Source organism: Triticum urartu, chromosome 5 (assembly GCF_003073215.2).
Source record: "Triticum urartu cultivar G1812 chromosome 5, Tu2.1, whole genome shotgun sequence".
Lineage (NCBI taxonomy): Eukaryota > Viridiplantae > Streptophyta > Magnoliopsida > Poales > Poaceae > Triticum > Triticum urartu.
The window spans coordinates 173,860,505-173,877,460 of record NC_053026.1 but is presented as its reverse complement, the minus strand read 5'-3'; the positions used below and the strand labels follow the sequence as shown (position 1 = coordinate 173,877,460).

General features: G+C 45.9%; 1 protein-coding gene across 1 annotated transcript; it reads left to right on the top strand.

Annotated features, from left to right (window-relative positions):
* The first annotated feature begins 3,329 nt into the window (after positions 1-3,329).
* Positions 3,330-9,743, top strand: LOC125508297 (GRF1-interacting factor 3-like). The gene is made up of 4 exons (XM_048672954.1): positions 3,330-3,506; positions 4,419-4,495; positions 8,901-8,985; positions 9,072-9,743. The coding sequence occupies exons 1-4, from the start codon at positions 3,420-3,422 to the stop codon at positions 9,378-9,380; spliced, it is 558 nt and encodes a 185-aa protein (XP_048528911.1). The 5' UTR covers positions 3,330-3,419; the 3' UTR covers positions 9,381-9,743.
* Positions 9,744-16,956: the final 7,213 nt, after the last annotated feature.

Below are 16,956 nucleotides of genomic sequence, written 5' to 3'. Positions count from 1 at the left end.
CGCTTAACGTTCGGTGATGATCGGTATTATGAGTTTATGTGTTTTGATGTACCGAAGGTAGTTCAGAGTCCCAGATTTAATCACAGACATGACGAGGAGTCTCGAAATGGTCGAGACGTAAAGATCGATATATTGGAAGCCTATGTTTGGACATCGGAATGGTTCCGGATGAGTTTGGGCATTTTCCGGAGTACCGGGAGGTTACCGGAACCCCCCCGGGGAGTATATGGGCCTTATTGGGCCTTAGTGGAATAGAGGAGAGGAAGGGAAAAGGTGGGAGGCGCGCCCCGCTAGCCCAATCCGAATTGGGTGGGGGCCGCCCCCTTTCCTTTCCCCTCTCTTCCCCTTCCTTCTCTCCTACTCCTACTACTTGGAAGGGGGGAATCCTACTCCCGGTGGGAGTAGGACTCCCCTAGGGCGCACCATAGAGGGCCGACCCTCCCTCCTCCTCCACTCCTTTATATACGAGGGAGGAAGGCACCCCATAGACACACAAGTTGATCATTGATCCCTTAGCCATGTGTGGTGCCCCCTCCACCATAATCCACCTCGGTCATATCATCGTAGTGCTTAGGCGAAGCCCTGCGACGGTAGCATCATCATCACCGTCATCATGCCGTCGTGCTGACGAAGCTCTCCCTCGACACTCAGCTGGATCGAGAGTTCGTGGGACGTCACCGACTAAACGTGTGCAGATCGCGGAGGTGCCGTGCTTTGGGTATTAGGATCGGTCGATCGTGAAGACGTACGACTACATCAACCGCGTTGTCATAACACTTCCGCTTACGGTCTACGAGGGTACATGGACAACACTCTTCCTCTCTCGTTGCTATGCATCACCATGATCTTGCGTGTGCGTAAGATTTTTTTGAAATTACTGTGTTCCCCAACAGCAGTGGGCCAGCAAAGTTGTTGTGGCTGTGCGGGCAGGCGGTGGCTGCTGGTGGTGCCGCTGCTTGTGTTGCCCGACCGAAAGGTGCTCGGAGGAGACCTTTGCCTCCAGCGTTGCGCCCATGGTGGCTGCACGAGCTTGATGGCGATGGGTGTCGCTGATGGGATCCATCTGGACGCGGTTGGCCCGGCGCTGGGCGCGAGCGTGTCGAGCATCGGCCATGGTGGTGTTGAAGCTCGAGGCGCAAAAGCAAGCCCCCTACCCGGGGCGCCAAATGTCGGGGGATTGATTCTGAGCCACGAGAAATTCTCCAAAACCCTGGTTCGAGCTCTGGGGGCTTGGCTCACGTCTGCGAGGCTACGAGTTAGGCACGACAAGGACACAATGAGCTACCCAGGTTCGGCCCACCGTGCGGTGTGAAACCCTACTCCTGCTTGGTTGTCGGAGCAGGAATGGGCTACCACAGGGCGGCAATTTGAAAGGGCACGGGTGCCGGAGCTTATCCTGACAAAAGGTCGTCTTCGTCTGCCAAAGGTGTTATCCATGACGCGTCGGGGGCTCCATGATGACCTTCGTCCTACCGCGCCACCGTCTTGGTCTTCTTTCACCAAAGGGGAAACCTTTGGAACTTGCTTTGGGGGCAGGTAGGCGCAGCTACTCCCTTAACACCAAAGGGGAAACAGCCCTAGCCGCACAGGTTGGCGCCTGCCACGACGACGTCACCCACGTGACGGGTACGTGACTCGCGGTGCGGGCTCCGGGTTTGCTTGCCGTGATGTAGTCTTGATGAAGTCCTCCATCGGAGAAGTCCCTCGCGGGGCAAGGCCCTGGCTAGGCTGCTGGCTTCGCGGTGCCCGCTGGCAGGCCGCCTCATGAGTTGGGCAAAGGGTCCTTCCTGGGCCGTAGGCAGATGGCCCCATGGTACCCTGGTTCCCACTGGGCCAACACGTACATGGTAGGAATTTTGAGGTTTTCCAAACATGGTAGGTAGGAAATTTGAGGGTTTTAACAAACCGTTGAATCGATTCCAGGGTTTGAACACACACGTGGTAGCCTACCTTCAAGCTTGTAGTCATCCATCTCGAGGGGCATTGAAGAGCAGCCAGGCTAAGAAACCATCACCACCATCTTCAACGCCTGGTGCTCCTCCTCCCCATCGGAGTCGTCCAGACCGATCTTGATCATACATGCATTACGTTTTTGATTCGATAACTAGTTCATATGTGTATGTTCAATGCACATTGACAAGATCGTCATGGGATGCAACGACAAGGCTGTCAATGAGGTCACCGCTGACGGGAAGGGTAAGGAGGTAGCCGCTGACGGGAAGGGCAAACGGATCGTCTTGGGCAAGAAGGGCAAGCTGATGCTGCAGATTGGCAGCCCCTCGAAGAGGATTAAGAAGTACGACCATTACTAGGAGAACGTCGTCCGAACACACTTTTGCAAGACCACCTTTGGACCTAAATTGGAGGTTCTGCAGATGCCCCTGCCATCAGCAAGCACTTCGGCCGCATCCCAGAGTTGTTTAGGCTGATGATGAACAACGACTGCACCTGAAAGGTCACCACCCGGATGATCAGTGGCAGGCTCGCCCTTGATAAGGATTGGGCCGCCTTGTGTGTAACTCACGAGGTCAGCATCGGGTGCCTCCTCACCTTCAAGTCGGCGAGTCCTGCGAACTTGAAGGTCATTGTCTTCAAAGACGACGACATTGAGGTGGAGGAAAAGTGCGATATGCATCACAAAGCATTCGACATGGATGCTGAGGGTGCTTAGGATGGGTTCGCTACTATCTTTGCTATGTTAAAGTTTGAAGACTATGTGGTACTGTTGTGATGTTAGCCTGTTTGAACTGGTATGACGGTTAGGCCTTTGTACAATGCAAGGTGCTTAGGGGAGATACTTAGAAAGATAAACCGGACTTTTTTTAAGCACGGGAGCTTATTTGTAGAGCGTAGACGCTTAATTAGGCGTCTCTTTTTTAGAAATAGACACCAATATTTCAGGAAAACCGGTTTATTTCTGTAAGCACCTCCCTAAGCATCTAGCATTGTAGAAGGCCTTATGGTTGTGGTTAATCCTATGGTTATGATTATGCTATATACGTTGACGATGTGTGTACTGGTAACCTCATCATTTCTTAAAGAGATTACCACATCACTTGTGTGCATATAACCAAACAACATCTTTTTGCATCTGGGTAGAACATGCAGACAACCAAACAACGGTGCCTATGTTGTTGCTTGGTCATAGTGAAGGGGATGTAGGCAAACACTTGATTTTTGATTTGTATTCAGTCATCCAGGCTTAATCGGGCTACACATGCAAAGTGACCAAAATAGGTGCAGGTAACCGTAACAAAATGTCAAGGGGCATATATGTAATTATTTCCAAATTGCAGGAGCATCTGAAAGTCTTCTGGGGCAGGTCGGCATCAGGTGGGCGCTTTGTGTTTCTTCCTACACCCGCAAACCCTCCAAACCCCCCAACACAGCCCAACAAAGAGGAAGCGAGAGCCGCCGCGATGCAGCAAGCGATGCCCATGCCGCCGGCGGCGGCGGCGCCGGGGATGCCTCCGTCTGCTGGCCTCAGCACCGAGCAGATCCAAAAGGTTCCCTCTCCCCCCTTCCCATCTCTGTCGGCTCTCGATAGGGCTGGCGTGCCTCCTTGGTGGGTTTGAAGGGTTGGTTCCCGGCCAAATATTCGATCGTTTGTCGCCCCTACCAGTCGTGGTTTTCTTCTGGTGGATTATTAGAGATGGCGTTCTTATGGACCGATATTGATGTGATTTGAATAGCTTTTTTCTGAGTTAGTTGATATCAGTATTCTCCTTCTATAAATTAATACTAGTATTGTTTCCATCCTTCTACAGCCTTATTTCCATTCCAGCTGCCAATCTTCAAATGTTGCTTTTGTTTTGCAGTTACTAGCGACTAGTTACTGTGACGCATCCTTTATTGTCTCGCTAGATTCAAACAAGTTTTATTTATTTTTGCTTCTTGCTGGTGAATGTTGATGCATGTACTGCTTAATGGAAATGGCTTCGTTCTAGTAACGAAAACCTACATTGTTCGACCAAGTTGCTTTACTCCAGAAAAATGTTGAGAGCAACCCTGGATTTACTCCTTTTGAACTGTTTTCCAAGTTATCAAGGGTGCTCATGCTTATGCTGTGCAACAAACGGATCAAACATTTTCACTCCAACAATATAGTTCTATACTTTTGACTCCCAACCTCCAAATGATCTCTAGTTCTTTAGATTTATACTAATGCTTTGTGTTCCTTTCTTCTTTCTAGCTTTGTAATTTGGGCATTGGGATGATTGAACAAAAATCTTCAGTCCCGATCTTTAATCCTCATGTTTTCGTGCAGACCTATAGAAGGTCTAACCGTCTAATGCTGCACTGTATTGTTTTTGTTTATTTGTATTTTGTTGTTCAGGCTTTCTATTTGAATTTACTAACTCTATACACGACCTGTTATAATTATCCATTCCCCCTAATTGGCATTATCCATTGTGCAGTACCTGGATGAAAATAAGCAACTAATTTTGGCAATCTTGGAAAATCAGAACCTGGGAAAGTTGGCGGAATGTGCTCAGTATGTTTTGGACTGAACCTCTTTTTCTGAAGATTATACAATTCAATATGGTCTTTAATTTCGCTAACTAATGAGCCATTCTGCTTTCCATCGGATTCTTGCTTTGTATGCACAAAATATAATTATTGTGTTTCTGCCGCCATCTTCAGCTGTTCTTACTTATCTGTTTACATTTATCGTTAGCTAGTACCGTTGTTCTAAAACCAGACCAGCGGACGCCCAACAGGCCAACAGTAAATATTGGACTGGCTGCTGGTCTGTTCAGTTAAAATAAGTAAATGAAGCAGGCAAAAAACTGCCAAAATAATATGCTTGCAAAGACTGCCAAAATAATATGTTTGCAAAGAAAATGTCTGCTTGAGCAGCTGACCTGCGAATGAATTGAATTGGTACTTCTGCTTTAGCACCCTTAGCCATTACCACATGTGATATGATTGATGTGGGTATGGTTAGTCAAGAAACACTACTTTGATGATGGAGTACTATTTTTTTGTGAACGCAAAAGCACATACTAGAGGTTTGTAAACTCTATGTTTGGCTTGGTGTCTCAAATTTGGCTGAGGTGGCCACTGAACCTAACAAGTTTTTTTTTGGGTGTCATACAAGGAAATATATTGTTCCAAACATTAATATTGAACCACAGGTCAACTGTCTCTAGAGTACCAGTGAAAAAGGTTGAACGGATCATTGTATGATTATCTTTTAATACTAATAAAGTAGTGTGTCTTGGCGCCCTGTGTTAAAAGCACCCAGTACAGCATGTAAATATGGACACCACCACTAGCTTGTATTCACACAATAGCTACTGGACACACAGAGATTGAATATTGACGGGTGTGTCCCCTACCACTGAACAAATATTCCTGTAGGTGACACACACAGGAAACCAAACCCTAGTGGTTAAAGGGTCGTCGTCCAACCATCTTCAGTTACCATCAAAGCACCAACTTGGTTCTTTATGTGTCTTAACGTTTTGATCGATAGAGAAGATATCACCATCAACCTTTGTGCTGTGCCTCTAGGGGATTTACATTGTGTGTGCAACCCAATGCCTCATGATGTTGGTACCATAAGTTCCGTGTCTTCTCCCTTCCTCGGTTTGAAGACATAAGTGCACGCAGTGGAGGGACATAAATTTGTGGATTTGATAAGTTGTAGTGCATTCAATCAAAACACGTGCATCTTGCGGATGGCCGTGGTTTTCTTAAATATTCATCATAGTTTATTACAAGTGTGTGATGTTCGTGAACTTAGTATTACTATATGTTTTTCCCGCCAAAGGTTTAGCTGCCTTACTATATATATTATGTTTACTGTTTTGCCTCTGAAGCAAAAAAATAATAATATTTCCTACACTTGGAAACTACTGCTTGCAATGGTTAATAGCGGTAGATATTATACTATAATTTATGTTAAATCATGCGAACTTTAATATTTCGGAACTGGTCAGGCACTTGCTACATCGTGATAACAAATCAAATAGTCCTTCAAATTTATCCGTACTATTAAAGGGGAGTTTCTACTTCCTACGTTGTTCGTCCCCCCAGGGCCCGACCGATTGATGGATCTTCCCATGAATCCTTTTACCGACCACAACCCCAACCAGTTTGGTAAGCGCTGATTCAAGTGCCATAATAAACAAATCAATCATCAATAAAAAATTGTCTCCAGCTGATTCACTACCATACATGACAAATCAATCAATCTATCTACATCTACATCTACATCTATCTACTCTACACTACCTAAAAAAGACATAACGTTCCCATTTCACCCAACCTTTGTCCGCCTCCATTCCATGCTTAGCACGCCAAGAAAACCAGGGCGAAACCGGCCCGCTGCGACCCACACACGCATGTCCGTCCTCCTCTCTATTCCCTCCACACTCTGGGTTTATTTCTTCAAGGTTAATCAAGTCTTTGCTTTTTTAGAGAAAGAGAGAGAGGTTGGTGGAGGAGGAATTATTTAACGGTAAATCGAATCAACAATACCACCTAATGTACATGAGTATTCTAAAAGGTATATGTTAGACATGATTGATGTTAAACCATTAGAATGTGTATGCCCCTGTAGCAAGGCACAGTCAATTAGCTAGTCTGGATAAATTTCAAGTTACGACACCACATCCCTTGGAGAAAAAAATCACTAATGAATGGTAATCATTACTTCCAACTTCCAAGAGCCATAAAAAGTATCTTAATCTCTGCTCCGTATATCTTTGTTTTTCTTTTTTAACTGACATTTGTCTTCGTTATGTACCTCAGCTTCTTGTGAATAGCTGTAGCTACAAAAGGTTCAAAATCCGTGTAAAGTATTATGAGAAACATCTGCTTTGTAAAAACATATAAGTGTAATACGCATATGTGTGCATGACTACACAAATAGTACTTGTGTCCGGAAAGGAATGCTAGACAAGTGACAAATATCTAAACTGAAAGATACCATAAGATTTGGTTAAAACTCTTCCATAGTCCCTGTATAGTTGGCAAAAGAGAAATTGCAGGATATCAGAAGTTAACCCTGCCACTAGTTGTATATTTGAACATGAAGGTAGTTGTCCGTTCATTTTCAGAAGCGAACTCTGGCACGAGATGCACTATTTGTGGAAGCGCTGGGTTGCTCTGACTGTAGGGGCGCTTACAAGCGGCATCATGTCAATCCATGACTATTGTCATTAGAGCACCCTGTCGTGGTTCTTGCGCAGGTGCTTGTCTGTGCTTTGACAAACTTATTTTAGGTGGTTTCTTCTAGTAGGCAGGAGAACAGCAAGGCCATGGTGGTAGTGGCGCAATGCACAGACAGGTAGGGCGCCCGCGAGAGCGTGGAGGTTGGGACGATTTGCTTATGTTGTCCTTGCGGAGGGCGGTCATAATGTTGAGGATCTAGACCGTGTCGCCAACCTCCTAGCACCTGTAGCGTCCCTTCTCCTCCGGAAGTGTCACATAAAAGACAAATTGCAGCCATGTCAGCGAAATGGCCTACATACTTGTCATGCTGTAACAAACACTCAAAACTGTCAAAATATGCATTCTTTTGATCTACAAACACATTGTTGCTAACTAAGCTTTACTCTATTGGACTTCACGTCTACGAAGCACTGATACGGCGATACGAGTACGGGGACACAGGACATGTTAATTTCCAGAAACAGCGGCGATACGGCGAGTATATACAAACAATTCATAAAATGACATGTAATAAAGACAACATAATAGGATGCGTGAGATGCGATCAAAATACTGCCCCATTGGGTGCTTCCATGCCTCTTGTCAAGTCTTGAAACATCATCAATGTCCTCATGGTGTATGCAAAATAGAAAATACTCCCTCTGTAAACTAATATAGGACGTTTTAGAGACTTGTGTCAAGTCTCTAAAACGTCCTATATTAGTTTACAGAGGGAGTACATCATATGATATTTTGGATTGCCGACACCGTGCCCGGCCTCTCCACCTGCGCCTTCAATTTCAGTACTGTTGCTAGCAGTACCACCAAGTGAAGACTGGCTAGCTGCCATGCCACTCCCTTTAGATGCCATGTCATATTTCCCTCCCTAGCAGTAGGCAGTAGCAGCAAAGCAGCAACATCAGCTAGCAATAGCAAGCAGCCAAGCACACAGCAAGCATGCACGTGAAACTTACCTCTCTCTTGCGACGGTGGTGGAGAAGGCTCGAGTCTAGTCACTCGAGGCGGCGGTGTGGCGAGTCGATTCCAGGCGGTGGTGGCGGCGCCCTCCTGCCTTCAATCCAGTGCTTGTGCGGTCGAACAGAGAGCGAGAGAGCAAAGTTAGGGTAGTTCGTGACTTCTTGGGCTTCTATTCGGCTCGCTCGGGGCTACGCTCTCGCATCACTGTGCTATCATGTCCTACCATATAGGCTCTTTTCTCTCTCTTAAAAAAAAATCAAAAATCCTTGTACTCCTGGATACGTGCATCTCGGCCATATCATGCGTATCACCGTATCAGAGCCGCCTGGCATGCAGACACGGCAACTTTGGCCGTATCAGTTTTTCACGTTGTAATATGGCTGTCTTTTACGCTTAGCATCGTTCATAATCTTTTACTTGTGTACCAGATCAACAGTTCCATTGTGCTGGTCGCTGCTCGTGTGTCACTAATCCAATGTTGCTAACCACATCATGTTTTTGCTTCTATGATTATTGGAAGTTTAAGTTCTCCGTTATTAGTCCTTTTCTCTTGCTAGTGGGGGCATAATTTGTGATATTTTTGTATTTCTTAATCTACTTTGCATTGCATTGAATTGTTCTTGTGTTCTATACCTGTAATAGATAGTTGCATTCAACAAGTTTCCTTATACATAACAATATTTGCTTGTGTGAATGTGCGGTTCCTTATGAAGCGGATATGGAGAAACACATAGACAACTCATCTCCTATATAACTTTCAGGTATCAAGCTCAGCTTCAGAAGAATCTTTTGTATTTGGCTGCAATCGCTGATACTCAGCCACAGACCACTGTAAGCCGTCCTCAGGTCAGTCATGTCCTAGACCAATATGGCAATATACAGTATACCTATATTGTTTCTAGTGCATGCACTAATGTTACTTGTGCATACAGATGGCACCACCTAGTGCATCCCCAGGGGCAGGGCATTACATGTCACAGGTGCCAATGTTCCCTCCGAGGACCCCTCTAACGCCTCAGCAGATGCAGGAGCAGCAACTACAGCAGCAACAGGCTCAGATGCTTCCGTTTGCTGGTCAAATGGTTGCGAGACCTGGGGCTGTCAATGGCATGCCTCAGGCCCCTCAAGTTGAACCAGCCTATGCAGCAGGTGGGGCCAGTTCTGAGCCTTCTGGCACTGAGAGCCACAGGAGCACTGGTGCCGATAATGACGGTGGGAGCGGCTTGGCTGATCAGTCCTAAGAAAGCTACGAGCTTGCGTTTTAGGCCGCAGAATGCATGTATACTACCACCCGGACAAACAGAGGATCGTCCCTGTGCCCTTGAATGATAAGTGGCCGTGATCTTCGCGTGGATGATGATGAGTAGTTGTTATGTTTGCCTTGGCTTTTCGGATTACAACAGACGTAGATTATTATCATCTGTGCTGTGCTTGACTTTCTGCATTCATCATAGGTCTTGTATCCAGTTTACATGGAATAATAGGTCCCAGTTGTTTGTTCCTCGTGGTGGTGGTTGTCTGCCAACTAGACTAGTGTAAAATCCTGAAAATGGTGGTCAGATGTTTTTCTCCTATTAGATGCTTATCTCCAGCAGTTGTTGCTACGTTGCATTGGTTGGTGTTGAAGTAGCATGATTAATTTTCCTAGAATGCTTCCTTTGCCCTGTGAATCCTGATTTTTTAGCGGAATCTTATACTCTAGTTATTATCCTATATAACTACTCTCTCCGTCCGAAAATACTTGTCATTAAAATGAATAAAAAAATGTATCTAGAACTAAAATATATCTAGATACATCTAAAATTAAAATATATCTAGATACATCTCCTTTTATCCATTTTGATGACAAGTATTTCTGGACGGAGGGAGTACGTAGGTTATCTTCACTAAAATATTTATCTCAGCATACATGTATGCTGTCGGTAATCCTTGTGCGTAGCACTTAGCTAGATTTCCTTGTGCGCGAAATAAGGATTTCGCACGAGCGTACTGTAATAATTTACAGACACAAAAACACCACATTTCGTATTACGTACTCCCTTTATTCTAAATTACTTGTTACAGAAATGGATGTATCTAAAACTAAAATACATCTAGATACATCCATACCTCCGACAAGTAATTCAAAACGGAGGGAGTAGTTTCTAGTGAATGTGTATACCTGGCCATGGGCAGCCCGGCCCGATTGGCCTGACCTAACCCGGCTCGAAAAAGCCCGACCCGGCTCGGCCCGACCTTGTCCATGAGCCGGGCTCGGGCCTAGGTTTTGAGCCCGAAGCCCGGGCCAGGCCGGGCCCGAGCCCGTCGATTTCACCGTTTAAGGAAGAGGCCTGACCCGTGGCCCGAGGCCCGACGGGCTTTTAGTGTGATGGGCCGGGCTTGGGCCCGATTTTTAGGCCCGACGGCTGGGCCGGGCTCGGGCCTGGGTTTTTTGCGTCGGGCTTTGGTTGGCCCGGCCCGAAGCCCGGCCCGGCCCAAGGAATGGCCAGGTATATGCGTGTGTTTATCCAACCAGGATTTCACAGAGAAGCTCACAAAATAGAGTTGAACTATTGTATGCGGAAGTCGCTGAAGGTGACAACACAATTATGAAAACATTTTGGTACTGCCCATGCTCGAACTGGGGACCTTTAGTGTGTAAATAAAGACTAACGTGATAACCGACTACACCACAGCACCATCTTGAGAGTACTTAACCCACCTGATGAACACAGAAGACTAAACATTGTTTAGGCTAATCATTCCAGCCTCCCTCTCCAGTGGAAGTATACATCTTTAGAGTGCATGTTTCAGTAGGAGATAGAAAGAGCTCCCGTTTACAACTGGAATGCAAACACGTACGCATACCGTACATGTCATACTAATAACTCTAAGATGCACGTGTACAAGCGTACATCAATGGACAATCTTAGTCGAGATTGGTGCTAACAGCGTGCGGGTGGGTGGTTTCAGACTCCATTCACCGTACCCCAGAGCCCAGAACCACGGCGTGAACCATTGTTTGCTTACCAATACCACCCTCTTGTGGGTTGTGACTTCGGGTCAGAATTGTTGCAGTGCGGGATTGCGCCCGTTTCCGTTTCCGTGGCATCCCAACCTGAACAACGGCTGCGGACAGCTAAGGTAAACCCCGAAGATGGAAACACCGTTGCCTTTCGAGGCAGTCCCGTCTGTAGCCTCACATAAGAGCGTTGGGCTTTGACATTGCCAACAAAGAAGCTTCTTCTTCTCTTTGGCCAGCGCAGGAACGACAACACCCTGGGATTGAGCTTCGATGTTTCGGTTCCATCCCCCCTCTCTCAAAACTATCTCCCATGTTCTAACAATATTATAACATTCCCTCCGATCCATATTTCTTGTCACAACTTTCTTACAGTTTTAGTACAAATTCTAGTACTACGTAGTCCCAGTGCTCGTATCTGTGTAAAGGGTCAACATTTTTCAAAAAAAACCAAAACATTTCTTCTTCTTCTTAGACACACATCCAAACGAGCGTCATCTTGTGCTAGAGAAAAAAGGTCAAGATGACGCCAGATACAAACAAAGGCCAAAGAGCCATAAACACACAACAAAAGCGAGTGAAAAGAGCCTAGAGTCTAACTTTAACAAAAGGAAAACTCGGAGAAAGGAAATAAAAACTGATAGTGATGCAGCAAAATCACTTCTCTCAGCTAGCCATTGTCAACATTATGTTTTAAGAGAAAATGCAGTGGTGCCATTAAATGTGACATTACAAGTCAAGACATGCATCACCCATCAGTTCCAACTTTCAAAGACAAACATCATAAAGCCCTTCTTTCGAGTTAAAAACACACAAAACAACATATATCATTCCTCAAGAATTTATCTGTATTCGGTGTCAGAGAGACCAATGCAAACATCATCAAAATGGCGGCAATGAAACAAAAAACTGGGCCCAGAGTTTCCTCTAATCACCTGACAGAGGTTTGCATTGTGTAAAGCTATACAACAATCTACTTGATCACCTCAAAAAATAGAACTTCAGGCTGGAGCTTGCAGTCCTTGAAACGTTCTAGCAAATGCTCCCAACTATTTTCTCTCTGCATGGAGTTTCAACAGTCATTTACAGCTATTCCACCTAAACTTTGGAACAATTACATTGTTGCCAAAGAAGGAGAAGGTCGTACGCATTGAGCAGTTCAGGCCGATATGTCTACTCAATGTGAGCTTCAATTTTTTTACTAAGGTTGGTACGAATAGGTTGACGCGGATTGCCCATTCGGTTGTCCAACCAACTCAGACAACGTTCATGCCTGGGAGACACATCCTAAAAGGGGTTGTGGTACTACATGAAACTTTACACGGAATCCATTCGAAGAAACTAGATGTGGTTATTTTCAAAGTGGATTTTGAGAAAGCGTATGATAAGGTCAAATGGCCCTTCCTCCAACAAGCTTTACGTATGAAGGGGTTCAATGAAGCCTGGAGGAAACATGTGGATTCCTTTATTCAGAAAGGTAGTGTTGGGGTTAAGGTGAATGATGACACATGTCATTATTTCCAGAGACATAAGGGATTAAGACAGGGAGACTCGATGTCTCCCGTTCCGTTTAACATAGTAGCGAATATATTGGCAGTCCTTATTGGTCGGGCTAAAGAAAATGGCCAAGTAGATGGATTAGTTCCACATTTGGTGGATGGGGGAGTGTCCATACTACAATACGCCGATGACACAATTATTTTCCATGGAACATGATATTGCAAAAGCTAGAAATATGAAGCTAGTGCTTTGCTTATTTGGACAATTGTCGGGACTCAAAATTATTTTTAACAAAAGGGAATTGTTCTGTTTTGGGAGAGCCAAAGAGGAACAAGATGCATATAAACAACTGTTCGGTTGTGAAATGGGTTCACTACCGTTTAGTTACCTAGGGATCTCGATTCATCATCGCCAATTAACAAATAAGGAGTGGAAGTGCATTGAAGATAGATTCGAAAAAAGGCTAAGCTGCTGGAAGGGCAAGCATATATCTTATGGAGGTCGACTAGTGCTGATAAACTCGGTACTAACGAGTCTTCCAATGTTCCTCCCATCTTTCTTTGAAGTACCGGTAAGGGTACGGGAAATATTAGACTTTTATCAATCTCAATTCTTCTGGCAATGTGATGAGGTTAAGACGAAATATAGATTGGCCAGATGGGATATCATTTGCAGACCCAAAGACCAAGGCGGGTTAGGGATCGAGAACTTAGAAGCTAAGAATAAATGCCTCCTCTCCAAATGGTTATTCAGACTATTTACCAAGACTGAGGGTATGTGGATACACATCTTGCGTAATAAGTACCTCAAATCTAAGACTTTGGCCCAGGTTATTGCTAGGCCTAACGACTCGCCGTTCTGGAAAGGGTTAATGAGGATCAAAGTCTCCTTTTTTCAGAGGGTAAAGTTCTTCGTTGGCAATGGTAACACGACTAGATTTTGGGAAGATGCATGGTTAGGGGAGACACCCCTAGCATTACAATACCCACTTTATATAATATTGTACAACATAAGGAATTTTATGTTGCCACAGTATTATAGTCAGCCCCCCTTGATATACAATTCAGGAGGTCTATGGTAGGGGAATGATGGAATATAAAATCTTCATGTGGTTTGTCCACAAGGGAGTGATCTTGACGAAAGATAATTTGGTTAAGTGAAGATGGGTATTCCCTCCTTCCATATATATAGGGCCTAATACGTCTTTTGAGGTAGCCTTTGACCAATAATAAAGTTATTACTATACGAGGTGTATGATATAAAAATTATATCATTAGAAACTTCTTTCACATACGAATTTGATGGTATGCTGTGATGGCCTGGCTTATTAGGGATGATAGACTACTCATATCAATAAGGAATTCCTTCTTTTCCGGGAGCCCATTTGGACAGAACTCCAAAGTTAAGTGTGCTCAGCTTGGAGTAGTGTCCGGATGGGTGACCGATCGGGAAGTTGCTCCCGGGTGCGCATGAGTGAGGACAAAGTGCGCAGAAAAGACTAGTATTGATCTGTGAGGCCAGTCTAGATCCCGCCAGGAGTAATGACCACCGGCGGGTGTGTCCGGGGCGTTACAAGTTGGTATCAGAGCCGACCCTCGCGGTTACACGGATGGTTGCGGACAGGTGCGTGGTCATGTTGTTCATGACGTTTGTGACCCGTCGTGGCACACAACATGGCACATGTACTGGACTGGAAGCACAAACGTTTGTGCCAAGAGGGAACGTTCCTATGGCCCGACGAGGACGTCGTTTCCTCTGAGTGGGGGGTGTATGTGATGGCCTGGCTTATTAGGGATGATAGACTACTCATATCAATAAGGAATTCCTTCTTTTCCGGGAGCCCATTTGGACAGAACTCCAAAGTTAAGTGTGCTCAGCTTGGAGTAGTGTCCGGATGGGTGACCGATCGGGAAGTTGCTCCCGGGTGCGCATGAGTGAGGACAAAGTGCGCAGAAAAGACTAGTATTGATCTGTGAGGCCAGTCTAGATCCCGCCAGGAGTAACGACCACCGGCGGGTGTGTCCGGGGCGTTACATATGCTTTGTGTAACATGCATGTCATATATTGTTGTGCTAACCCATGGTCAAAGGTAACCTCGAAAAATGTATTAGGCCCTATGTAAATGGAAGGAGGGAGTAGGTAGTTCTAGATGTTGTTTTTGTGACCAGGATGAAACTATACAACACCTCTTTGTTGATTGCCCATTGGCAAAACTACTATGGCGCACGATACATATAGCCTTCAATGTTACTCCTCCAACTTGCATCAACACGTTATTTGGGATGTGGCTAAATGGAGTGGAACCAAATATAGCGAGACATATCCGGATAGGGATATGGGATTTACTTTGGGCTATATGGAACAACAGAAACGATATGATCTTTAACTGGAAAAACTTTATCAACTTTTTGCATGTTATCTACCACTACAAAAAATACTTCCGTGATGGTACGTGTTTTTCATAGTAGGTCACGTTTTCTGTCATGCATGTACATCCATGACGATTTTATGACAGAATCAAGATAGTCATACATGTGCTGTCATAGAAGTGTTCCATGACAATACTAAAATTATCATCACGAAAGTGTCCACTTCCATGATGATAAATGACACGTCATGGAAATGCTTTCGTCAAGGGTAACCGACATGTGGCCTCCACTGTAACGGGTCACCGTTAAGCTATCGGGTCCGGTTTTGGATCCGATAACCCGCTAACAGCACAGACCAATGGCGATTTTCTACATGTAAAATTCTCATTGGCCGATGGAACCACGTGTCAGCTCTGCATCGCGACAGATGTCAGCGTCCAATGGACATCAGGCGCCTATGATACGTCGACACGTGGCACCGGCCAACAGTGCCTCGTTTAGGTTAGAAGGCCGGGCCTGTCAAAATAAGCGGGCCCACCCATTAGCGACCTACTTGCGTCAGGCCCATTCGCAACCACGAGCCATACGAGTTACACAGAATCGGTCCATCAAAGGCCCATTCTAGATTTGACGATTTCCAGCCCATCGTCAGTTCCAGCCCGTTAACAGCCCACTACGTCTTTGGATCAATTACGGGCCGACCTTCTTTCGGCATGTTAGCAACCCATTATAGATATGGACCAATATGCCGCTGGTACGTCTTTCGGCCTTTTCTCGGCCCATTATATAGTTGAGCCAACGTCTAGCCCATTGTGACTTTCGGCCTTTTCTCGGCCCATTCTGTACATGGGCCTACTTCTAACCCGTTTTGTCTTTCGGCCTATTAATGGCCCGCACAACAGTTGGGCCTTTGATGGTGTCACCTGATTTTGGGTCCATTAGCGGCCCATGTTCCCTATGTCACAATTTCAGCCCGACATGACTTTCGACCTGTTAAAAGCCTAGTTTGTAAATTGAGCCTCTTTTGGACCAAAACACTTTCGGCCTCTTACTGATCCGTCAAGTAAAAGGGCCGAGACAAAATTGGCATTTATTTCGGCCTGCTAGAGGCCTGCTGGCCGTTTCCATTTTGTCGGATTCAGGGCTCCGCAGACCCAAGAAAGGTTCAAACTCTGGGGCATGTGCGAAGAACTCGACCTCTCCAGCCAACCAGTTTGTCACCCCCACGTCCTATCTCGATGAACAAGGAAGAAGATGGACATAGTAGTTTACCCAGGTTCGGGCCACCTTGCGGTGTAAGACCCTACTCCTGCTTTGGGGTGGATTAGCCTCACGAGGGGCTGAGGATGAACTAGTACAAGGGAAGAACAACCTTAGGAGGTCTGCTCTGGTGTGGATGTGAGATAGTGAGGTGTGGATCTGATCCAGTGAGAGCCCCCTTTCCTACAGTGGTGGCTAATCTATATTTATAGTGGCCTCGGTCCTCTTCCCCCAAAGCGTAGGCGGAAAGGGATTCCATAGTGGCCAATTTTGAAAGGAGACAAGTAGTACATCTTATCCTGACGAAAGGTGGTCTTCGCATGCAAAGCTTCTGGTCGTGATGCTGCGGTGGGCTCGGTGATGACATCCGTCCTGCTGTTGGCGGTCTTGGTCTTGTTGCACCAGAATGGAACCTTTTGTCTGATTCCTCGGGACCCTGCGCCTGCTCTTGCCTTCTTAGCACCAAAGAGGAAACCTGCTCCTCTGCGCCCGCTGGTGCCCGCCTGGCCTTGGTCGTCACGACTTGCATCAGTCAACCTCATGAGGTGAGCGCCCACATAGGAATCTCCGCTCCTCAGGGGCCAGCCTGGGAAGGCCGCTCCCTCCGGAGGTCTTGATGTCGCCCGCCTCGCGAGGCTTGCCCCCTCGCGAGGGTCTTATCTTGAAGGTGCTAAAGATGGGCCGTAC